Source organism: Lissotriton vulgaris, unplaced genomic scaffold (assembly GCF_964263255.1).
Source record: "Lissotriton vulgaris unplaced genomic scaffold, aLisVul1.2 SCAFFOLD_11331, whole genome shotgun sequence".
Classification (NCBI taxonomy): domain Eukaryota; kingdom Metazoa; phylum Chordata; class Amphibia; order Caudata; family Salamandridae; genus Lissotriton; species Lissotriton vulgaris.
The window spans coordinates 5,120-31,248 of NW_028242512.1; the positions used below are offsets into that span (position 1 = coordinate 5,120).

Here is a 26,129-nt window from a genome sequence, read left to right on the forward strand (position 1 = left end):
ATGACAATGACACAGAGCAGCGCCACATTGTGGCTTATGCCAGCCGCAGCCTTTCTGACACCGAAAGGGCTTATTCTCAGCCCGAGAAAGAGAGCCTAGCGGTAGTGTGGGCCTGTGAACACTTTCATGTGTTTATCTTTGGTAAGCACTTCACCATGATCACCATTTTTGGCAACCCTAAAGCCAAGATGTCGCCCCGCATTGAAAGATGGGGTCTGAGATTGCAAGAATACACATTTTCCATCATTCACAAACCCGGGAAGGGTGAGAATCCAGCGGACTACATGTCCAGACACCCGCAGGCATCTCATGAGTCACGACCATCAATAGCTGAGGAGTATATTCACTTTGTGGTAGACGTAGCCCGACCACCGGCAGTCCCAATGGATGCAATCAAAGATGCTACGGTGCAAGACAATATCCTGCAAAAGGTAATGCGCTGATTGCGCACGCACCGTTGGAGACATGAGAGTGAGGATGAAGCAAGTGATCCTCAAATACACCAAGAAATGCAAGCCTTCAGACATGTCAGTGACGAGCTGTCAACCACCTCAGAGGGGCTCCTACTGAGGGACCATTGGATTGTAATCCTGAGGCAGCTACGGCAAGGAGTAGTCAACCTCGCACATGAGGGTCATCGTGGAGTAGTTGCCACCAAGAGAGCTTTGAGGGAGAGAGTCTGGTTCCCGCAACTAGATCAAATGGTTGAGCTCACCTTGAAAGACTGTCCCCAATGTCAGCTGGTAAGATCCGGAGAACCTCCAGCTCCCCTTCAAATTACTCCATTGCCGGAAGGGGTATGGCAGGAACTGGCCATGGACTTCTATGGTCCTCTCCAATCAGGCCAGTATGTGGTGGCCATCATTGACGAGTATTCAAGATTCCCGATAGCTCGGTTTGTGTCCTCCACCAATGCTTCCAGCACAATTGCCATGCTGGATGAGGTGTTTGCTGCATAGGGTGTTCCCAAAGAACTCAAAACAGACAATGGTCCACCGTTCAACAGTCATGAGTTCAATGAATTTGCGAAGCATCTAAACTTTCGACATCGAAAGGTTACGCCATTGTGGCCGCAAGCCAATGGCACCATTGAGAGATTTATGGCCACACTCAAGAAAACCTTCCAGCAGGCCGCGTTAGAGAAAAAGGACTTGCAGACAGCTCTAAATGAGGTGCTATGGGCATACAGGACCACTCCACATGCTACCACTGGAAAATGTCCTGCCACCCTTATGCTTGGGCGATCGATCAGAACAAGGATCTCGACATGGGAAGGAGCTCTGGCACCGGTGTCCCCGATTCGCACCCATCAAGAAACAGCGAGAGCTGATCAGGCGGAGAAAAACAGGATGAAGACATATGCGGACGCTAAAAGGCGTGCAAAGTCTCCCTCTTTCCAGACCGGAGATTGGGTACTAGTGAAACAGGAACAGACCAAGAAGACAGATTGTCGATTCAAGGATGAGCCTCTACTTATCACTCAGCAGAAAGGCACCATGAACACTGCCGAATCCGGGCAAAGGAGGATTACTCGAAATGTGTCTCATTTTCAGAAGTGCACACCAGGCCTGAAAGAAGCGCTTGAAAAGGACACAGCACCACGTGATGGTGGCGGACTAAGTCAACCCAGTCCCATTCTGAGATGTGAAAGGCCACTGGAGAGTGTGCCTGTAGACTCTGGACCATGTTTCAGACCACGACGAGACATACTCAAGCCAAAGAGACTAATTGAGGAAATGGATTAGGAATGACTCCAGTTTTTGTTGTTTTCTTTGTTAACAAAGGGGGAGATGTAATGTTGTATGCAGTCTAGTAGCTGGGATGGGAGGAGTTTCGGGGTTGGAGGAAGAGGAGAAGCAGAAACAGGAAAGGGGCAGTTAGAGTAGGGACAGGGTCATGAGCAGAAGCAGAATAAAGCTCTTACAAATATACCTACATTTTGTCAGTCGTTATTGCTGCCACGACATGACATGGGGTTTCTTTAGATCAAAAAAACTTGTTTTGCCTGTAGCAATTTTTTTTAGATTGATGAGTGCCCGGCACGTACCTAAATAATGTTTTGCAAAAACCATTAAAAAAAAAAGAATTTCCATTAGACCGGACTTATTGGCTTTGCCAGTGCTTGTTTTTATTCTTCACTTGAGCTATATCAAATATGGAAACAAGGGCGCTGTGAGAGAGGGTACAGACCATTCCAATATGGCCGCAGGAGGATTCCAACACAGGGAGTTGGATAGAAGGACTTTGCGCTCAGCCTTTTTTTCTGCCCGTTCCTAGATAGCCGGTCGCCACCTTGATTGGTCCCACATTGAGTTGTTTCCCGGAATATTCTTGTATGTCTCCGTGTGCGAGGAGATGCACACGGAGCCGACAACGCGTAGCTAGTGGATTATTAACCGACTGGCTTCATATTGTCATTATCTTAATGGTCTTCAACATAAATAACTACTGTAGCTCAATCTTTGAATCGCCACCACTATATTTGCAACCCAATTCTATCACACGTTTACAGCAGCCGCTCCGCCACCAACGAAAGACTTCTCCCACCACTCCCTTCCAAGATGTCCGCCAGTTTAGTATGTCTTGTGTCTATGACGCCCGCCTCTGACCTTTTCCAGCATTAAGAAATACATGTATGTTTTTTTCTTTCTTTCTGTCCCCTCGCCGAACAGCCTACCCGAAAGAAGCATCTATGGGTTCATAGTTCGTTTTCTCTTGCGTTTCTCTCTATTTTGGTTGTATTGTGACTCTTGACCTCTGACCCCGCCGGCTCCACACGTGTTCGAATCTGGAGGATCAGCACAAGCTGCAGAGTGCAGTCAGACCAGAGGAAGCATGAAGACACCAGGCGCCGCCAAGAGGAAACAGCCAGCGGAGGCAGGAGAGCAGGGGGAGAGCGCCGGGGAGCAGGTGAGAAGGGTGTATGTGGAGAAAAATAGAAGCGAACCGCAGCTGGGAGAGAGACATGCAACTGGAGAGCAAGGGCAGGAGCCCTCCTGGAGGGGGTAGATGATGCTGATTGTCAGTGAGGGACGTACCTATAGTTGAAGGGTCCTGCCACTGGAGAGTGAGGAAAGGGGGTGCAGGACATTTCATTGGGAGAAGTGAGTAGAATATGCCACTGGAGAGCAGGGAAAGGGAGGCAGAGCAATATAAAGAATAGAGATCCACCATGACTGCCTCAATGCTGATGCAGATTAGAAATGCTTTAGAAACACAGCTAAAGTACTCTACATGGAGGAGCAGTCCACCCTTGCTCTTAGAAACCAGCTGAAGCTCTAGTCACACGTTAACTATATATCTGCTGTTTACACTGTACACCTTTCTGTGCGCTATAGTTGTATCTGTGACGTATCACTATGGAACGAGGAAAGAAAGGGACAGACTCCTGCTGGACAGTAGAAACCGGGAACATCTCATTAATGAGCAAGGGCATCTTGAAAGCGAGGGGAAGGGCTTGGGTCAGTGTACAGCAAGGAAAGAGGGTGCAGGGCAGTGATATCCTAGTGAGCCAAGTAGAAAGAGAACATCACTTGAGAGAAAGAAAAGAGTGCCCAATCGACTGTCAAAGGGAAGTGAGGGTCATGTCCGGCATGACACTGAAGAGCACTGAATGGAAAGTAGAGAAGACTACTGCAGAGCAAGGCATGCGAGGGACACATGGCTAGGGTGAAAGGCAAGCTAGGGACATGGCACTAGAAAGTAAATGCGACAAGAACGCAAGGGAAGTGAAGATCATGCCACTAGAAAGCAAGGTATGTGAGGATCATGCCACTAGAAATCAAGGTATGTGAGGATCATGCGACTAGAAAGCAAGGGCAGTGGGGATCATGCCACTAGAAAGCAAGGGCAGTGGGGATCATAGCACTAGAAAGCAGGGGCAGTGGGGATCATGCCAGCAGAAAGCAGGGGCAGAGGCGAAAATGCCACTAGAAAGCAAGGTATGTGAGGATCATGCCACTAGAAAGCAAGGTATGTTAGGATCATGCCACAAGAACGCAGGGGCAGTGGGGATCATGCGGCTAGAAAGCAGGGGCAGTGGGGATCATGCCGCTAGAAAGCAGGGGCAGTGGGGATCATAGCACTAGAAAGCAGGGGAAGTGAGAAACCTAATACTAGAAAGCGAGTAGCATGCACTTAGAAAGCAAATGAAGTGAGACACTCAATTGGAAAGCAAAGGAAGTGAGAGGCTCAATTGGAAAGCAAAGGAAGTGAGGGACACTACTACAGGAGAGATAAGGGCATTCTACCGGAGAGCGAGGAAAACCACTGCTGAATAATGGAAAATTGGAAAGACTACTGCTGTGAAAGAAAAGATAAGGATGGGGCATTAGAAGAAGGAATAGAAGACAAATAACCTGCTGCTGAGCAAAGGTAGCAGAGGACCTAATACTAGTGGGCAAAACAGAAGTTTCTTTCAGTCATGGGCGGCGGGGCTACTGACATATGGTGATGTCTGGAAGTGATGGAGTGTGATTACCTGTCGGCTGCACCGCACAGAGCAAGGCAGGAGCTGCTGTCCTTTAGTGGTGGTATTGTTTAAGAAGTCTGTTGAGGTGGTATTGCGCCCCAAGTACTGTGATGATATTGTTCGTGCAATGATTCGAGGTAAGAAAGGTGCTCCTTGTCTAGTGCCAGTTCTGTCTGCTCAGTGCTGCTAACATTGACAAGATACAGGCTGGTTTATTTATTTATTTATTTTATTTATTTTGAAAGTTTTATATAGCGCGAACAAGATCTTTGCAGATATTAGAGCGCTTTACATAGAGAGTACATGATCCTAACAAACAGCTAAGTCAGTAAAGATAACAGCACAAATCGATGTAGATCAAAAAAATACAGATAATACAGAAAAACAGAGGTCGAACAGGGAGTGAGGTCTGTGAGTATTCTTTAAGAGTCCGAGGTAGTGGTTCAAGTGTAATTAGTGCACTTGAACTACTTGGTGGGATGGGTTGAGTTGGGTGAGAGGTTTCTCTTGGTTATGCAGAAAACGTTCATCTTGTAAAAAAAAAAAAAAAAGACACTGGTTTAATGTACAGAGAGGACTGCAGTCAAGACTCCGCTAAACAAGAGAAATAAAGAAAAGACAAAGCAAGGTTTCTATGCTTATGGAGGTGGTTAGTGGCGTTACTGTTTGTTCGGTGCTCTATGGCAGGCAGGGTATTACCCGCTGAGCAGTGGTAGCATGGTTCATTCAGTTTTTTCGAGGTAGGTATGCAGCTCCCTGCGTACTGGTAGTATTGTCTGTTAATTGTCTTTATGGTATGGAGAATCCCCCCTGTATATTGGATGGATTGTCCGGACAGTGGTGTCTGATCGTCTCCTTGTTTAATGGAGGTTTTGTCCCCCAGTATTTTGGGGTAGGACAGGTGCTAGTGGTACTGTCCGCTGAGTGTCTGGGTTGGAAGGCCACCCTCTTGCTTCCCGCTATATAATAGTAATATCTGCTTAGTGCCTGTGGTGGCAAGGTGCTGTCATGGGTGGTGATACAGTCTGCTCTTTGCGGTTTGTTCGGAAGAGTGTATCTTGTTTAGCTGTCCTGCTGTTTGCTCTGTGCTTTCAAGGTTAAGATGCTGCTGTCCTGTACATTGGGAATAATGTCTGCTCAGTGCTTCAGGGTAAAATGTATATTCACTCTACAGTGATGCAACTGTCCAGTTTCTGCTTTGAGGGGAGGAATAGTACTCCTTGCTCGGTGCACTGTGCTGTGAAGGCCCCACCCCCCGGTATAGTTTCCGTACATTGCTCTCAAGGCACACAAGTTGCACCCTCCATAAGTGTCGTTTGCCTAGTGCATCATTTTATAGTGGCGATTCTGCCGTTTAAGCTCCCTGTGGGTAGGCACAGTACCCCGTCTAGTGGTGCTGTAGTCGCCTCAGTGCTGTCGAGATAGGAATAGTACCCCCGCTGTGTAGTGGTAGTGCTGTACGATCAATGCAGTGAAGGCACCGACTGGTTCATTCAGTGTTCTTTGTAGACCATCGTCCTTGGCTATCATTTACTTCCTGGGTCCCTGTGGTGACTGAAGGTTCCTCCAGCACTGTCATGCTTCAGAAGCAGGTGTCAGGCAGATCAGCACTTCCAGGCTTAATTCTCTTTGTCCATTTAAAAAAAAAAACTAAACTAAACCGAGAACAGTCTTACTGCCATAACTGATGCACCAGCACTTGTCTATGGAAATGTTAAGTCTACAGATCTGCTCGTGAGGCCGGTTACTACTGTGGTGGGAGGCGAATCTTCGTTCTCAATCACTGACCTCTGTCATGCCTCAGACTTTCTTAGGTTTGTTTCATTTCTGAGGCCCAATGAATGCGCCTGTGACAGTCTAGAGGGAGTGATAGAAGAAGGTGGAAGAGGAGTTTTTCTGGCAGTGTGTCTGTCTGTTGGATGCTTTGTGCCCTCCTGATCACCAGCGTGGTGGTGCCAGTCATCATGTTCCAAAGAGTTATTACATAAATATATTGACGATTAAAAATGCAATTTATGAGCTGCTTCCCGCCAACTGCCATTAAATTTTCATCATCCCCTAAACTGATAAAAGTAGGACTTCTCCCATTAATAAACCATGCCACAGGGCTCTTGACTGTACACCTTCAAGAAAGATGTAGGAATCTATAAGATACTTTGAAGTTCAATCATGTGAGAGGGAATATCGAGATGAACTTTGAAAGCTCCTCTCTGGCTGCTAGGTCAGCTCTTTACCAATATAGCTTGTGTCCACTTAATGGGATGGTTCGCCTTGTGCTTAAGTTTGCGCTCCATAACTTATCCAGGGTAGTGCACAGCCAACCATGCTGTTGGGGGACTTGAGTGCGCCCATGTTCCAGAGGTCCTCGGCCAGAGGCCTTGTTTAAAAACTGTTTGGTCTGCATGTTCAGTTGACACTTTGTGCTTTGGTAACAGCCCTGGTTCTTGTTCCTAAGTCTCTCTCTGGTTGTTGAGCAGTGCTGTGTCTGACGTTGTCTCGTTTGAAAAGACTTTTAAACTGCAGCATTTGGTGATTGGTGCAGGTGTAGCATTTATCTTTGGGGTTTAATGAAATCGATCTGAATCATCAGACAATTAAAAGCACATTTATTTTACCCATATCTATTTCTCATGATAACGTCATGGAGTTGGGAACACCTCCACTTTGGCCATGTTCCATTCTTAAAAGGCAATCATGCCTGTGTTTGTGAAAAGTTCTCAAGACATCCAAGAATTGGCACTATATCACTGGAGGTAATGGGGCATCACAGTTTCACTACATTATTTATTGGTGCAGTCTGCGGTAACCTTTCATACGGGTACCAGGTGAACTCAATGGAAAACTCTCTGCAGTGAACTCAGTAGCGATGAGTTGACTTCAACACGTCAACAGGATGCAGCAGTGCGTTTCACTGAGGTACAAGGATGAGAGCATAGATACTTCTCAACGCCTTTGCTGTCACACATACTTGATTCGATCACTTCTGCGCAGTCCTGGGTGAACTGGAATCTGTTGTAATCAAGACGGGGTCCCGTTCCATGGTATACTCAGGAAGGTATTTATTAAGATAGTAGGTTCAAGATAAAGATACAATGAGCTCCACCAGGAGCTGCCTTCTGCTACTCTGCTCATTCTCCCAACTGACAAACTCCACTCATCCAACATTCCGCCTCACACTGGCTGATTAGCAGGTACAACAGAATCCCAACAAGGGTTCAAGTAAACCACTTAAAAGAAAAAAATACAAAATGGCGAACCCAAAGGTATCTCTGGGTTAGACAAAACCAAAGAAATAGAACATTCACATATTAAGAAATACAATGAAACATTAGAAAAAGGAAGATTGACCAGATGCTAATAAGGCACAGAGTACCCACGTACAAACAATTTCATTGAAGTAGAAAATGTATTATCCAAAATAAACAATCACAAACAATCAAAAAACAGTAATAGTGCTCATGGGGGTTACACAAACAGTGCTGGAAATACAGTCAATACAATGTGTAATCGAACAAAGTGTCTGAGGGAAAATATACAAATTCAAAATCAATGGGGAAAGGATCACTAGTCCTGCATAACCAAGGTCTGCAGGTAGGTAGATAGGTGTCTCCCAAATAAAAGACCCTCATACACGTGTTTTTAGAAGATCTCGTAGCGGTATATGATGTGTCCCCGCTCCTTGTTACACGTGTGTGCGTAATCCTTGGGTCAATTTTTGTATGCACCCTCCGCCAGGAGGTTTTACCTTTTGGTTAAAACATTAGTGATCGTGGATTGTGGGTGGTGAAAAAGTGAAAAGGGGGAGTATATTAAAATACCCGGACAGCCAGGGATTCAACTTTAATAGGTCTGGATTCGGGCAAAAAAGTTATGTTTGTGCAGCTGTGGAATTGTCTATGAATTCGAGCGCACTCAATTAGTGAAATTAAAATACGGTCGACATGTTTCAGCCTTGGTTGCCATGTGGTCAGTAGGCTTTCTTCAGGACCAATAAGTGATAAAGTGAATAAAGGTGAAAGAATAGGTAAATTTATAACCTGATTCTTCTGACAATAGGAGGTCGCATTGTACCTGTAATGAAAGGAAAAACGTTCACACAACATATAGGGGAAAAGTTAAGGGAGAACACACAGTTATGTACAATTGTACAGTCTCAAAATCAGTTGGTTTTGAAAAGAAACTAAAAAATGGCAATACTTTTACACAGAATCGCGGTCACATCAGGCGTCAACTCTCTCATACTCATGCTTCAGTGAAAGGTAAGTGATTTTGGTATACTGTAGCACTGTGTTCTTAGCTTTACTGTTCCTTGTGTCTATTAGTACCACATTGGTACTAAGGTGAATCATATCGTTGTTATACACATTTATTCCTGGTGATATTTAGGTCAGGTGACATGCTTATTATCAATATGGTAATCATGACTAGTCAATACGCTCATCGTGGTGTTGTAGTTGGCGTAAATTGCATGTGGTTATTACTATAGTTATATACTACTAACAGCGCGCGCTCAGGATGGGCGTGTGTTTTATTGCTGGTGGCCCTCGGTATACAAGTGGTCTTGTTGTTAATGTTTGTTATTCCTTAGTGCTATTACTCGGTTTTGAATGTGCCGACTTTTTTATTAACAGCGATGCGCTATCAGAGGGTGATACATTGTGTTTAAGAGAACTTGTCCTTTAGAGTCAAATGCGTGAATAGACAAGGCGCTGTGTAATTATCGTTTTTTCGTGATAGAGGTGCTGAGCAAGTTATGCAACATGGCGTACCTCTAGTTTTCCGAAGCATTGCTTCTTCAGGGAGTACGGCAATTGGGGGGAGGCTTCACTGTTGGGAGTGAAGGATATTATTAATAAATGGGCGTCGTATACTTGCCGTTTTGTTCAGCTCGTAGGAGACGGTAGCTCTCTGTACCTCTAGCCTTCTCCGCCCTTCGTGCAGCATGTGCTGTCTCTGCCCGTAGTCACCCGGAATAGGTCACGGGTGTGTACAAAAGCAGGGTTCTGGACAAAACAGAAACGACACAGCAGAAAAATGCGTCCTCAATTAGAGCCACATTTCAGAGTCAACGGCGTTTCGACCTAATAACACTTGGAAGGTAATCATCAGGACAAAACATCAAACATGAGGGCGTCCGACAGATTTCAGTAAAACATTTGAAATGAAATATGTACATGAGTATCAGAAAATAAATTAAGAATAATGGCTGAACAAAAGATAAGCCGAGGGAAAATCATATAGAAGGTTGGCATGTGTACTGGAAGGAATAGAAGGGTGAGCACAGAAAAAGACACCCCTCATCCAACATGCAAGAATCCAGTGCTATGATGGAAAAAATGTGAACCAATATCTTAACCACATGAAAAAGCGAAAGAGAGGAGAAAAAAGTGCAAAAGCTTAAGACTAATAAAAAGAGAAAAAAAGAAGAAAAAACCTCCGCATTGGAGAGAGAGAGAGTCATAATCACCTGTATCAAAACAGGAAGTCCTCAACGATTAATAATGAAGATAAAGTGCAGGAGGTAGAAGGCTTCACTGCGCGTAACACTCTCTTGGAGTATACTAGCCACCACCCCAAGGGTCTGAAGGATGGTCTTCCCTTTGTCCAGTTCCTGCGTATCTGCAGGAACTGCCAATTTCAAGAAGACTATTTTTGGGAGGCCAATATCCTCGCCAAAAAGTTAGAACACCGCAGCTACCCTAAGCGATTAGTTAAACGTTCTTTGCAGAGGGTCTGGTATAACCATTGTGAATTCCTACTCCCACCATGTTAATGTTCTTTTTCTTTGGTTTTGTCTAACCCAGAGATACCTTTGGGTTTACTCTTTTGTATTTCTTTTTTACTTTAAGTGGTTTACTTGAACCCTTGTTTGGATTCCAGTGTTAGTTTGCCCCTGGTTCAGGTCTTAGTGCGTCCCCTGTTATTTGTAACTACCTGGGTGCAGAAGCGCTGATGTAGGCTTCTTACTTAAAGTTTCAGAATGAGACCTTGTAGGAGCATTTTGGGCTGTGGCTGGTGCTCCTTTTCAAGGCAGCACTGTTGCTCTGCCAGAGTTCCTTCTGCGCTGGGTCAGAGGCTCTCTGGCTTCAGTTTAGAGCTGGGTTCAGAGTTTGATTTCTTTTTCTACTTATGTGGAGGAGAACAATACTGAGTTGATCCTGAAGTGCCATAGTGAAAGGCTTGACATCAAACATGTAGGGATATTCAGAAGACCAGACCGGATAAAAACCCATGCAATCTATCTGTTTGTTTCTAGTGAGCCACAATAATTACCTTGCTTAACATGACTGGGTGAGCCTCTGAGAAGTTCAGTTATCCCTGGTCAAATGTATGGATGCTGTGCTTGCACCTGTGTTAAGTTTTTATTTCCAGCAGCATTTTATTTTTGTAAAACCATTAATACGGATTAGAAAAAGATTTTTTTTTCAGTTCGACATTCTGATACATTTTTTTACAAAATAATTTTATCTTAGATTTTCTTTTTGCCAAAACGCCATTTGCAAATCAGTTACCTACACCAGGGAAGTTGGGTGCATAGGTGTGAAGAGTCATCAGAAACCGCCTCCAAACTCAATGGATTACTTCAAGAAGATGCTGGAGAAGGTGAAAGGGTCCAGTGGAACCCACAGGTGGATTCAAGATGAGAAGTACTTCAAGCAGAGGTGACAGAGTCTATGCTACTCAGGAGTGACCAGGAGGCACTGAAGATGAATTCCCACCAATGTCGAGTGCTGCAGGGGAGACAAGGGTGACTTTGAAGCTGCAGCTGTGCAGACCAGGCGACTCCCTGGATGACCAGGAAGCAAAAGACACACAATTGATGGACTGAATGCAGAACAAATCAAAACATTCACCAGGAGCCATTCACGACTATCCTACGTCTGATGTCGAGAGTTGAGGGGTCGGTGTCTGTCGAGAGTACCAACAAGCCTTGGCAACAGCAAACAACGTGGAAAAAGAAGGTGCAGTGTGAGGCCAACAAGGTCTAGTTGACTCAGCACAAGCAGGGGAGTCAGGGCAGGCCAGAGCAATCGGGGGAGCCTGCAGAAATCAAAGGAAATCCTCGAGAGGACCCACAGGCCGGAGGCTTTGGAGTCGCAAGAGTAACTTGAGCAGCTCACCAAAGATGCAGGCCCATGGTGCAAGTGATGTGGTGAGGAGGAAGATCTTGGTCACAGGAGATGCTTGAGGTTTGGTCTACTTGGACCCTGAAGATCTGGAAGGAAGGAAGCCAACAAAGCTTTGCCACAACAAGTCAACACGGTGCACAGTGGTTCGATTCCTGCTGCTCAGACGAGTGATACTGACCTCAAACTTGGTGAGACGACAGGGAAGGCCTCGAGGGATGTGACGAACCACCACCTGTGTTGCTGAGCCTTTTGGAGTCCATGGGAGCCCATGATCAGCAGACCGGTCAGCTTAGTTGCGGTGTCTGCAGTTGCAGGGTAGTGAGTCCTTCACATCAAGGGAGATTCCTTCAGGTGTCTTGGGTGCCCACAGGCCTTGAAAGGTTCCTGTATAGAGCACAGGCACAGATGTTGCAGAAGACGAGCAGGGCGACAAGACCAGGAGCAGCAGGAGTCTTCCTAGTTGCTGCCTTGATGCCCAGAGCAAAGCCCAGAGTGCCCAGATGGCCGAATAAAGTGGTGTCTTGAAATTAATCTTGTCCCACGACAAATCTAGGGACCCACCTAGAGGTAAGCCCTTAAGTACCCGAAGGAAAGGGTTGGGATGATTCAGGGTTCCCTCCCAGGGGAGGGGTCGGACAGTGGGGAGGATACTCTAATGTCCTTTGTCCAGTTTCGCACCAGAGCAGGAGCCAACGGCTCCCTGAGCTGGTTTGAACAGGACCATGCAAGGAGGGGACCAAAAGTGCCCCTCAAGCAGACCGAGTGGCGCTGGCAAGCTCTCCCACACGGCCCCAATACACTAAACCTTGTCTGGGAGGAGGTCACACCTCCCTATGACAAGGTACCTATTGTTTTGCTTTCCCTTGCTCGAGCTTGGCTCAGCAGCTGGAGAGCAGAATTATGTCTCTAGTCGGCAGCAGCCATGTTGTGCTGTCCGGGTCTAGAAGACTGGTACCGGGAGCACTGCTGGCCTTCCTGAGGAGCTTTACAGTACATGGAATCATTCACCCACACCGTTTACCGTTTTGGGTTTGATTCCTACATGTTTGATACCAGACATGACCATGTTCATTACAGCCAGTTTAGAGATGGCCATTGCGTAATGACGCATGGCCATTCTATGTATCGTAATGGCTGATGCACTGACAACCCGGGAGAATGGACTCCAAAGGTCACCCTCACACTTAGAACCGAGCACCATGCCTCAAGATCGAAAGGCCTGCTTTAGGGGAGAATTGTACGTTTTAAGTACAGTGACCTCAGATATAGGGAAACCTATATCTGTCGTAAGTGGTGCCAGTACCAGCTTACACAGGCTGCATTGGCAGGCCTGTAGTTAGTTTGAGTGATCCCTCATGGGTGGCACAATGCATTCTTCAACCCATGGGGACCCTTGGTGGACCTATGCCCTGGATACTCGGTATCATTTACTAGGGACTGATAAGGGTACACCAGTGTCCAGTCTGGGATGTTCCGAAATACTTACCATACCAATTTAGAGGATAAAACGCAGAGACTGGGGTCCTGATTAGCAGCATCCCAGTCAGACTAGTCTGAAACAGCATTGCACCGGGCAAAAAGTGGGGGTAACCATCGAAGCAGTTCATACTTTCCTACAATATCTTTTTCATTCTTTTTAAAAATATTTTTCACATAATTCACTGTCTGCAAGGCGGATGATGTCAAATTTTGAAACCAGTGTTGGATTATTTCAATCTCCTTAACACCTATTGTGAAAAAAACGAATTTCAGCTGATGGTAGTTTTGCCGATAAATGTGATTTATTCTGCTCCTGATTTTTTTTTTCTTTCTTTCGTTTCACTTATGATAGACAAGTATTCTGGAACTTGCCTGCCAATTCTCAACTAAGGGGTTTATGTACCTAATAACATTATAGTTATATTTATATCTTCAGTAGAAAATCTATTTTGCCCTTCAGCATATATACTTAGAAGTTCTTTGCATATTAGGTTATTCCTCATTGCTTGTTGTCAGTGCTATCATTTTTGGACCACTCTGTTTTTATTTCGTACGTGTTTTAGCTCTGATGGTCCCGTCACCCCCCTCCATCCCCACCCAACCCACCTCATTATTTGCTTCCTTGACATAGCCTGCAGACAGATGGCTTCGGTCCTGCTGAGATCCTATGATTTATTTCATTAAGGGTTAACTACTTACCCTAATAAATATTATTTTCGAAATACTGTTTAGAGTTTCTTGTTGGGGTTGAAGTTATTTTATATTCACTTTTTTTAATAAAACATTTTGAGTATTTCAATCCTTATTACATAGTATATCCCCAAATTATATTTACCGTATTGGTAGCTGTACTCTTACATAACAACACTTAAGTGTGTGTGTTAATTGTAGTTTCGCACACTGGCCACACGTGGTCCCATCACAGTGCCCAAATGGACCCTAGCAAGGCAATTCTTCACTATGTCCTGTTAAGCAATTAACGGCAATTAAGAATCCTTGTCCTACCAGTAAGCGTGCACACCGGCCTCGGTTCCAGCCATCCATGATTTCCAGCAAGGCCACCCTTGGGTCTAGCTTAGTCGTATCCCAGGACGTTCTCAGAGTGTGGGTATAGTGTACGCCAATATAGGGCAATGCTGGTGCATTCCCAAATACCATGCAGGAAAATACCCTCCCATGGTGATCTTACCTTCCATGGAGTGGATCTCGGGCACTGACATTTAATTCGTCAGCATAGGTGTCCAAGGCATGTCTTCGCTGTCTATTAACAGCATATGCCAAAATAATACGTTGTGAATCTGAAGAATTGATCTTTTTTTTTTTTTGCATACTGAGATTAGAGTGCTTACGTATCTGTGGTAGGATCCCTACCACTCATTGAAAATGACCCCTTTGGAGCCTCTGTATTTCTTTAGATGACCAGTGATCTGGAAAGTATCGCTTCTGTCCACTAGAATTGGCTCACTCTCACAGTAATGTAATGTAATGTAATGTAAATATACTTTTATAGAGCACAGCTTTCACTCCAGGGAGCATCTTGGCGCTGTAGCCCGTGCCTAGATGGAAAGGCCGGAAAAAGTTACTCACACATCAGTCTCGTCTACGCTAATCTCCCTGTGTCTATACCAGAGTCATGCATACTGTATCTGGGAGATTAAAGACCCAAGTTTTCAAGGCCTTTCTGAAACTGCTCTCAGAAGGGATGAGACGCAGATTGGGTGGAAGCTTGTTCCAGGCTCTAGCACCCAGTGCTCCAAGGGATTTTCCTCCCTTCGTGGACAGCCTGAATTTGGGGATCAGAAGAAGGTTTTTGTTGGAGGATCTAAGGGTACGGGTGGGTATATACCGTCTGAACCAAGGGAGAAAATACTTGGGACCTTGCTGGTGGTATGCTCTAAAAGTGATCACCAAGATTTTGAACAGTATACGTTTGTGGATGGGCAGCCAGTGCAAGGCCCTAAGCGCAGCTGAGGCAGATGACCTCCTCGGCCAGTTTAGGACTAGGCAGGTGGCAGCATTCTGGACCAACTGCAGCCTGCGCAGGACTGATCTATTTAATCCTGCATATAGGCTATTGCAGTAGTCCAGACGGGATGTTATGAGTGCTACTGCCACCGTCTTCGTGGATGCCAGTGGAAGAAAGTCGAAGAACTTTCTAAGTCCCCTGATGATAACAATGTTGCTTGGGTTCCTCTTTGCCGAAGGTTGGCATGTGAATGAATGAATGAAATAAAATTCATAAAGAGTAATGGCTACCTGGAGGCCTCCCAGTAAGAGATGATTACAGATCAAAAACAAGCCACATTTTAAGAGTTTTCGGAATGAGAGCAGATTAGGCTCTTTTCGCAATTGAAGTGGAAGGGCATTCCAACAGATTGCACCATTATGTGAGAAGGAGCGGCAACCACATCTGTCTCTCCTTATTCTGGGTTGAATGGCAAGAAAAGAGGCAGTTGACCGAAGGACTCTCCTCGGTTGATAAGGGGTGATCAGAGATTGGAGAATGGGTGGGCCGTTCTTCCAAAAGGCTTTATTGGCCAAGGTCATAGCCTTAAACTGAATCCTTTCCCTGGTCGGCAGCCAGTGCAAGCTCCTTAGAGCTTGTTTAACGGACTGCCGACGAGGAATGAGAAGTAGTCTGCGGGCGGCACAATTCTGAATAATTTGGAGCTTGTTGATGGTATACTGCGGGGCTCCCAGGTATAAGGCGTTCCCATAATCCAAGCAGGAGAGGATCAAAGCTTGAACCATGAGTTTTCCAGAGTGGAAAGGGAGAAGGGGAAGGACTTTATGAAGCATCCTTATTAGGCTGAAGCACGTTGCTGAAAGCTTCGCTGCCTGATGATTAAAGGTAAGGGAACAATCAAGGCATTCACCAAGGCTCCTAATCTGGTCCGCTGGGGCCGGGCCTAAGCAATCTGTCCAAAGAGAAGCCGGATTAAAGGAGGGGGGAGTTGCCCAGATGCATAAGCTCCATCTTGTCCCCATTGTGTTTAAGGCATGAGAGTTCCATTCATTTGGCCACCTCCGCTAGGCAGCAACCTAGGGTACTAGATGACCCCTCAGGGTGATTAAGCGCTACCACAAGCTGCGTGTCCTCTGCATAGGTGATAATTTTTATGCCAAATGGATGAACAATCTCTGCCAAGGGTCTCATATATACATTAAATAGCGTGGGGCTCCGGGCAGAGCCCTGGGGAACCCCACAACTGAGAGGCAGCTGTTTGGAAAGAACATTTCCCTCAAAAACCTTAAAGCAGCGTTCACTAAGAAAAGACTGCAGCCATGCTATTGCTGATCCGGATACTCCCAAATTCTTGAGTCCAAGGATCAGAGTATTATGGTTAACACTATCAAATACGGCACTGAGATCAAGAAGGATAATTTAAGCAGTGCCCGCTTGAGCTAGAGTCCTTCTTGCTTCCCCTGTCACTGCAAGAAGGGCAGTCTCAGTACCAAGCTGGGGACAAAACCCAGTCTGGGAGGGGTGAAGTAGATTAGATTCCAGAAAGGCTACAAGTGTAGTATTTGTGTCTCTCTAGAATATTACTCACCCGGGGCAGAAGGGATAAGTGATGTGCTGTTGGTAAGTGCTGGTGAAGGCACAGCTATCTCTTGGCTATGTTCTCACTTGGATACCAGAGAGCCAGGAAGTTAGTTATCTTATAAGTTAATTTTATTTTCTTCCTGTCTTCAAGCAGAACATCTTTAGCTTCAAAATTGCAAAGAATAGCATCTCCAGGAACCTTGGGTTCTGGTTGCGTTTCAGAGAAGTGCTCACGTAACTTACTCCTCATCTGGCTTATCTCTGATGCTGTTTTTGTTTCTGGCAATCTCTTGCATGGACTGTGGTTTTGCTTTATGCTATCCAATCTTCCCAGGTTTTGTAAAAATCTGTCCTGCTTACCGGGTGATGCCTTCAAGTCAAATTCCATTGCACCACTTGTTAGTTGACTCTCTTACTGCTAGAGTGGCAACTCTTTTACATTTTCTGCATGTTTTCCCTTCAGTGCCTCAGTAATGATGTGGACTCTGCATGTCTCTTTCAGCTGCCCCTGTTCAGCTCGGTGGACCCTGGCGGTAGTGAGTCTGAGAGTGACCTGACTGACAGCGAGGAGAGTGTCTATTCCGGCCTTCAGGACTCTGGCAGTGACAGCAGTGATGCTGAAGATGGCGAAAACAATTCTAAGATTGATGGTTCCCTTCCTGCTGAAGATGAGGACAGTGGAGTTGAGAAAGAGGGGGAGAAGGTGAAAGCCTCTCCCACTTTGCTGAAGCTGCGGGTAAGTGTGGAGCGAGTTTACTCATTTGTCAGTAGAACAGCATGGGCTGAGCGGAGTGTTCGTATTCACGAATCCCCTAGTTTAGGATTTAATTGTTGAGATTAAGGAAGCTTTCTTAGGCCTACATGCAAGCAGGTCTCTACTGCCCCTGTTCTGTCATAGTCTGCTTCAAAAACCTGGTGAGTTCTTTGTACAGTACATGATGGCGCCTGTGACTGTCAATCGCTCTCAATGTGGTGCCATTTAAGTACATTTAGGACTGTGCAAGGATCACTACATTCCGGCAACTACAGGAAGGCACAGCAGCGGCGACTGGTAGAGAGTGGGCTTCTGCTGGTAGGTTGAATCTATAGACCACTTATTGAACCAGCCCCAGGGCTGCAGTGTCCTATTGTTAGCCTATGGGGTATGTGCAGTGCACTGAAAGAAAGGTGTGGAGGTAAACTGGGGGACATGATTTTTCTTCAGCTTGGCCTAGTGTTTTTGTGTGTGTGTGTGTGTGTGTGTATGTATGTATGTATGTCTGTGTGTATATATATATATATATATATATATAGTGCAATTTAAGCTAAATTAGGGTAAAGCTGGAACTAACGGGGTCCTTCGATTCTGCAAGAGGTTGGATAGTGGGCAACTAAATCCACATACTTCTTTCTTACTACACTCATGATGTATGTGCTGCAACTCCTTTCTGTGTACAAGTATGAGAGCACTTTGAAGCACTATTTAGGTGACAGTTTGGCACTGTAGAGAAAAGCGAAGTAAAGGGTTAATCAATTTGTTAGTCCCCATTATTGATAGAATTCTTTTTTTAGAAAGACAACATTTCTGGAGATGAGCTTGGACTGGAATCTGCCTCCTAGCCAGATTGAGTGTAACCAATGGTGGTAAATAGTCCTTTTGAGTCCCAGCACCCTCAAAGGTTGATTCTTGCCTTTTTTTCCTTTTGGAATGTTGGCAGAAGAACTTACCAAAAGGTGACTGGGGTGATTTAAGTAGGAAAGGGGGTTGGTTGATGTGTTTGAGGAATGCCAAAGTGAAAAATTAGTTAGTGCATAGTGTCCGAGATAGTGTTCTAAGATTGTTTCCGTTTTTCTCTATGCTTCCGTTAATAAACTTGTAGCCTGTTGCCTAGGCTAGTGGCCCCACTTTCAGGGATTACAGAAATGTTATGGCTCGCTTTACTAGACATTGAAGTACATTTTTTTCATTGGTGCATTTTATAATTGTAACATGGGTCTGTGTTGCACTCCCTCTTGGGAGTTATGTCATTCCCTTAAATGGCTAGTATACATTTATTTAAAAATAAATTGAAAAAAGATAGTTAGATTCCTGAGGAACCTCTGTGGTCACTGCCCTTACATACAGGACTCTTTACAAAGGAAAGGAAATGAGACAAAACAGGGCGGCAGTCAGAAATCCCACCAGTAGCTCACTCTGGAAGACGGTCAAGGCTTTCCAAGGAGCCAATTAGATTGGACTGTGGCAGAAAGGCCTTTTTACACACAAGCTTAGTTATGCAACAAAAGAAGGGCTCTCTAACGAAATGTTTGTGTAACATGGGTATCAGGCTTCAAATGTATTTGTCTACCACTCTGCTCTGGGGCCACAGTACTGCTAAACCCCAAACTGAAATAAAAAAGTACCCATTTTTAAGGTCTCGGCCTGCGATGGCTGCACAGACATGCGCAGTCGAGCTGGCGAGATTTAATGACTTGGAGTACGTTTCACTAGCGAGGTTAAGCCCCACCCCTCTTTTCCATTGGCTGGCGTCACCGTTCATGCTAAACGGTGGCCAGCCATTGGAAAAGAGGTACCAGTGACCTACTTCTTTCTCTTTTAGCCCCGTCCCTTTCAGACTGGCTTCCTTGACTTACTGCTGTGGTAAAAGGTTTCTTATCTTCTTTATGGGGCGAAACAGATGGCCCCATAAAGAAGATGATAAACCTTTTACCATTGCAGTAAGTCCGGCTGAGGCCGTCCAAGCGGGACGGCTCTGAAAGAGAAATTTCTTTCATTTTATTATGATCACGGCACCCGCGGTTTACTTTTAAAATGTTACAAGTTAAGCGCGGGTGCCGCAATTATACCAAAATGAAAGAAATAGAAAAAAAATATCTATTTCTTTTATTTTGGTATAATCGAAACTAGCGCATGACCGGTTCTGCGTGTGGGCGCTCTATGCCAAGTCAAAGACTCAATGCGCTGTGATCAGACCCACATTGAAGCGCTTTATGGGAGTTTCACCCTGGAAATGAGGTGCTTTGTTCTTCCTGGGCAGTCACCCCATAGCTCTTGGTTGTGCCTTGGTACCAGGGTGACAACCCCCAGGATAGGGTTGTATTGGTGGGCTGTGTGTCATGCACATTTTGGCAGTGTTGTAACTTGTACCTATTTCTGATAAGATGCATATTTTCTTTACTTGCTGTACCTCGTGAAATTGTCTTTTGATTTTCACATTGGACTTTCTAATACTGAAGGGCTTTCGGCCGTGTAAAATCTATGTTGTACCATTTAAATTTCCGGGGGTTTTAAAATTCAAGCGCTTTTATTACTTGCTTCTTTCTTTGATTTAGTGCGCATTGTTGAATATCTGTGCTTTTTAAGCGACCCCATTTCCCCACATAACTGAACGTGCATAAAATACTCTAAAGCGGGTAATTGCAACTTTTCTCAGTATGATCCACAACACTCCTGTGAACCTTGTAGCCGTGAAGCCTGTCCCCGGGAATCTAGTGTCTGCTGGCGGTGTCTGCCCGGCAGCCTGAAGTGCCTGACCCCGGCGGCGGCTGTCGCCCTCTAGCGGCCATTGCATGCAGAGCAGCGGCTGCTGCAGAGACCCGAGTCTCGCATGGAGGGTGACCTGAGCCAGCCGTATTATACAGTTTCATTCGCAAGTGGCGATGTTCTTAATAGCACTTCAGAAAGGTCAGGTCGTTAAGAGCGCGTTCAGTTTATAGCGGATAAAGGCCTAAGGGACAAAGAGAAAAGTGATTTGCCCAAGATCACACAGTACTGTCTTGTGTTGAATCTGAGAATATAATACTTGTTTTGTCGAAGCAGCGCTGACACTAAATAGAAAAGGCCGTAGAGACAGCATGCGGTCACCCCAAAAAGCATGAGACGCATTTGTCGTACGTACACGATGGCTGTACTCATTGCATCGGTGGTGAGCCTGCGATGAGATGTTGGTGGGGAAACCTCGAAAGTTATTTTCTGCTCTGTAACACAATATGTTAATTTGATCTTCACGGATTTGATTCGCCTCCTGCTCCTTCTGCCCATTGCATTAGCAAACCTCCGAAAATAGTATATTTTGTGGACATCTAAAAAGTTTATTTCAGCAGCATCCATGCGTGGGACGTGATTTCAACCCCACGGTCATCTCTGCGCCCCCTGCCCACCGGCGATTACCCGGCCCTGCGGGCAGGGTCCAGCCGCTCTTCCAAGGATGTCTTATGAGACTTAACCACGGAGCGAAGAATATCTGCGCCTCCAAATGACCCCTGGAGGAAACGGCAGTTTACGTTCTCCAGAGGATGTTTAAGGACTTTCGTCCATCTCATGGTGTGGAAGGAGTGAGCAACCGAGCAAGAAAGCAGCATCTTTTGAGACCTGGTGTACCCAACCTTTAAATATTGCGTTTCTATAGTGTATAGGACATCTCCGTTATCAGCCAAGGAATTTCAAGACCACCGCTCACGCAGTGGCCCACACTTCAGGCTTCACGCTTAACTACGTTCACGTATTTTGAGCGAAAATGACTTTAATAAAATATTTCAATAAGCTGACATGGACTGTAAACAAAAAATCTGATATCTCTCTTGGTCACCTTTAGCGCCTTGTACAAGAAATTGAAATAACCCTGCCAACCGAGAGGGACGACAATCTGTGTTTGATACATTAAAAAAGAAGGACCTGACAAGTTTTGTTGCATTGCACAATCGTAACTTGTCCTAATAGAGGAAGCAGAGCGCACACATGTACTACTGCCTCTTATCACACAGAATGAGAGAGTCCCACCACACAAAAGACATCCACAGCATGGTGGTCCGTGGCTGTGAACACTGAGGAGCACATGCTCACTTCAGCAGACATTTGTTGGCAAAACCTCTTCCAAAGCAACCTGACACAACTGAAAAAGCCAAAAAGAAGAGCGCCAAAAACATTTAGCAAACACTAATAAAAGCAAAACTTAAAAGCAACCTAATTACAAACAGAATTGCTTAAAATGTACTCATTTCTGGTAAAAAAGTTAAACGTGGCTAGATCACTGTTTGAGAGAGCCCTTCCACCAGAAAATTAGAGTGCAACAGTCACCATGAAAGAAAGGTGGTGGCTTGGTGCTGTGTGTGTGGCTCTGTGTGTGTGTGGCTCTGTGTGTGTGTGGCTCTGTGTGTTTGTGGCTCTGTGTATGTGTGGCTCTGTGTGTGTGGCTCTGTGTGTGTCTGTGTGTGGGGGGGCTCTGTATGTGTGTGTGTGTGTGGCTCTGTGTGTGTTTCTGTTTGAGAGTGCTCTTCCACCAGAAAATTAGAGTGCAACAGTCACCATGAAAGAAAGGTGGTGGCTGTGTGGCTGTGTGGCCATGTGTGTGTGGCTGTGTGGCCATGTGTGTGTGGCTGTGTGGCCATGTGTGTGTGTGTGTGTGGCTGTGTGGCCGTGTGTGTGTGGCTATGTGTGTGTGGTGTGTGTTTGGCGCTGTGTGTGTGTGTGTGTGTGGCTGTGTGTGTGTGTGTGTGGCTCTGTGTGTGTGTGTTTTTGAAACATAAATAAAACGCGTTATTTGCAATGTCCATAGCTCAAACTAGTGTAAATACGTAACCTATTGCATTGCAAATTCAATAGGTCGCGCATTTGCAAGAGATTAAGCTATTGGCATTTTAAATGACTATGCCTTTGATTTATCTGTTTTCAAAAACAACATATAAATAAAAATGTTGTCATTTACAATGCCAAAAGCTCTAACTTTTGCAAAGGCGAGACCGTTGCATTGTAAATGCTTGTTAGATCTTGCCTTTCGGTGGTAATGAGACCATGCAGCCCAAGACTCGCTCAAGGAGGTGATAAGTTAATCTGTCTGAGTTCAATAAGACCCATTAATACACACCAGGACCACTGGAATTATGTGGAAGGAGAGGGGCAAATTATGCGGCAGTGTTTAGTAAATTAGGCGGCAAAAAAAGGCAAATAAAGTGCGGAGTAATGCAGCACATTGTCAGGTAGTATTACTTTGTTATTTTGTCATTTTGTCATTTTTACATTCGTTGCTCCTCAGTTTAATAACCAGACATAGCACTAGGAAGGTGAGAAGCCAACCTTTGCAAAGGACCTTCGACTGCACGGCAACAAGTGTAGCAGAAATGTTAGTACCTTTTGAACCGTTTTATCTAGAAACAATGACTTTGTTAAAATATGCAGATTATAAAGCAAATGATGGATTATGTAGCGGATATGGCAGACCAATGATTATGCAAAAAAATCTGCACCCACTCAATTGCATATTTCCAGTGACCCTGTTAATACCCCTTAACATCTAATTGTCCAGCCTCTGCCTAGGCGCCTCCTTAGGGTAGAATGTCCTTTTCCCAGGTGGTGGGCTTGAGTGAATTACGGATGTTAATGAGTTCAACTTCCATAGGGAGTGGTGTGCTGGATGTCCTGCTGTGGGTTCTTCTCTGGTTGATGATCTCCTCCTAGACCTGATTGGTGGCTTTGCATTGGTTGAATGGTGTGCGATAGACAATGACCTATGCAGTCGGGTTGAAGAATCCCAACACAGAACACCCTCTACTCTTTCTTCCCACTGTGTTCTCCATCATCACCCCCTGGTCACTGCTGGATGGGTTAAGAGGCTAGAGGTCTTCAGGAGCATTTGTTGTTCTGCTTCTGAGAACACAACCTGAACTGATAACCGCTTCTCCTCTAGGCTGGGAGGACAAAGACTTGTACTGGTAAAACCTCCAAAGCCAAGCCATATCATGGACTCAGTAGTCCTCGATGCTCAAAGCAGATGCACATGGCGGGGACCTCCATCTCCAGGGGATTCCAATAGTCTGCTGTAGAGCAGCATGCACAATCACAGGGAGGCACATATCCGGGGACTGTGGCACGAGTCTCCAAACCAGGGAGACCTGGAATCTAGCAGAATAGATGTTGGGAAGCAGAGCAGCCCCGGGCTATTCTGCCTGGGATTGGGGCCTTGCAACTGAATATAAAAAGACATTGTGCCAGATGTGGGTGGGAGACTGGGATCAGAGACCGGCTCTGCCAAGGGCCCAAACAACCCTCTCCCCTGACGAGAAATCTACAGCCAAAAACACACAATAACAAATGCATGGAATCCACGTGAATTCTGCCGCTCCTGTAAAAGTCATCACGGTCTAATTCAAGAATATTTAACTGATGATGCACAGAGGTTTTTTTTCTTTTTGTTTTTAAAATACCAGTTCCGGGGTAAGCCACAAGGTGGCAGGAGATGCAAGAATGTTAATCTGGGACATCTAATGAATTTCAGAACTGGTGTTCGAGGCAAATAACTTTTCTTTCTACGTCTTGAAACTCAAACTCTTTTTTCCCACTGTGTGCGTTTGGTAATTACTGGTCCTAAGTAACTCGTAGCCTTGTTTATGTTCTACAAGATTTCATTAGACCCTTGTTTGGACGATACATTCTGGTTTCCCTACCGGATTGAAACACTTCCTGATGTGTCCCGCCGAAACTTTCATCTGATTCACTGGGTTTCTGTTGAAGTCCAGGCTGCTCTAACTGAAAGTAGCAAGAGGCCAGTCAATGTCTCTGCAGTGTCTGCAACACAACTAGAGTACAGTCACTGCGGGTCTGCGCATGTGCAGGTGCCAGAGCGCCTCCTGAAGTATATACTTATATGTATATGTACTTTGTGGGTTCTAGGGATCAGCCCTAGGGCTTGTCTGCTTCTGCTTGGGGACTTTTTGTTTCTCTTCAGCTGCCTATATTTAACTGTCTTGATAGAAAACGGCCAGTAGAGGTCATTAAAATACCAAAATTGCTTTCTGCTTAGGTACTTTTTTTTTTCTGGCAACTGCCTCTATTTAACTTTCTTGAAAGAAAACGACCAGCAGAAGTCAGTAAAATACCAGAATCACTTTAGCATTCTCTAGATTCCAGTACATAGAAATTGTCTTACTTGAGCACCCGTAGACAATAATATTTATTTTCAACTCTTGTATTTTCAGTCATATGACCACAGAAGGCCCTGATTTTATATTAAAACCAGAGATTTGGACTATACCATTTCCTGCTGAAAGGCAATATTTCTCTTCATGTGTTCCCATACCTGTCGTGTCACGCAGTTTGGTGCTTACTTTCCCTCCATGTTAAAGAACAATAGATGTTTCTGCAACCAGGCGAATGTGCTGCATAGCTGAATACATATAGGTCCCAAAGGTGAGACCGATTGTATTGCAAATGCTTGTTTTAGGTAGGTAAAGCAGCACAGAGACCTTTAGTAGACAAAACCTCCCCTAATGACCTTTATAAACAAAAACTTGGTGCAATTAATATGCTATAGATACTTGTCTTCTGTCTTGGATTGAGTTTGGTAGAACTATAAAGTGTTGTGCACAAGTTGGAGCCAACAAACTCTGAAGAGAAAATAATACTTGTGTGTGGTGTTTGCTATAGGTTTTTGTATGGTATATGGCCACCACTGAGCAGAGCTCTGTGTGCTAGCCTGATGTGAGCTGTACTCCTTGACAGATGCCAGCTTACTTGTGGGGCAGGGATTTCAATTTGTGACAGTTGCATTAAAATGTGAAAGAAGACTGAGCTTCTATCCTTCAGTAGGTATCAACTGTCCACCAACATTTACTAAACAGAGCCTGTTACTTGTCTGCTTTGTTTTACAGAATTAACACATTTACATATGTATTTAAATTTAAGAGAAAAATCACGATAAAAATTGTCAACCCTCAGATGACCGTATTTAAACATTAGAAAGGGGTTGGTAGGTTCTTGCTCGCTCTTATGCCATGACCTACCTCTTGACGTGGATTTGTGGAAGGGGGGTTGATGGGGGAAGTTGTTTAATGCACATATAGCCCCTTCATATAGCCTCATCCCCCTGTGTCCTTTCCCATTGAAACGAGGTCTGTCCACTGACATTGCGTCCCCGGGGGACATTTGAGCCTAGTATGTGCTCTGCTCAGGCTGTTCTTGAGTCTTACAGCCACAGGCTGGATGTGCCTTTACTTCACACTCATCTTCACTAGATGCAAGTATTCAGGATGTATTTGTTTTTTACATTTCCCTCTTTTTTGTTCCTGTGGCTTGCTTATAGCCAGTGGAAATGTTGGGGACAAGGGACAGAGGAATATCTTGTCCTCACATCCATACTGCTTGCATAGGGCTGTGTTTTGTGTAAAATGCTTTGCCATATGTTTTTGGTCTATGTGTTTGTATGGAGATTGAGTGTATTTAACACAGCTGTTCTGTCCTAGTGGCCAATTTAGCTGAATGGGGTGCACAACACAGACTGCTTCTAACCGCAGGGAAGACTCTCAATGTTATCTAGATTGTTAACATGGCACGAAAGAAGGGGTCGCTTGAGTATTCTTCTAGGAAGTAATGAGATGTTCATCATCTGTCAATGCAGGCAAAAGACACAAAAGTGAATTTGACTGTTCTGTCAGATTTGAGAAAGCATCACCGCCGGCTGTACTCTAAATGTAGCAGGGGGTGTGAGCTAGTAGGAGCAAGCCGGTTTAGCTGTTCAGGTGGGTGGGGAAC

The 26,129-nt window shown here is 45.1% G+C and overlaps 1 protein-coding gene across 1 annotated transcript; it reads left to right on the forward strand.

Moving 5' to 3' along the window:
• Nucleotides 1–2,675: 2,675 nt before the first annotated feature.
• LOC147668941 (uncharacterized) lies at nucleotides 2,676–17,363 on the forward strand (the record flags this gene model as incomplete). Its single annotated transcript, XM_086948332.1, has 2 exons — nucleotides 2,676–2,910; nucleotides 17,130–17,363. Coding segments are annotated over exons 1-2 (309 nt in total), but the record flags the coding sequence as incomplete, so codon positions are not given.
• Between the last annotated feature and the right edge of the window lie 8,766 nt (nucleotides 17,364–26,129).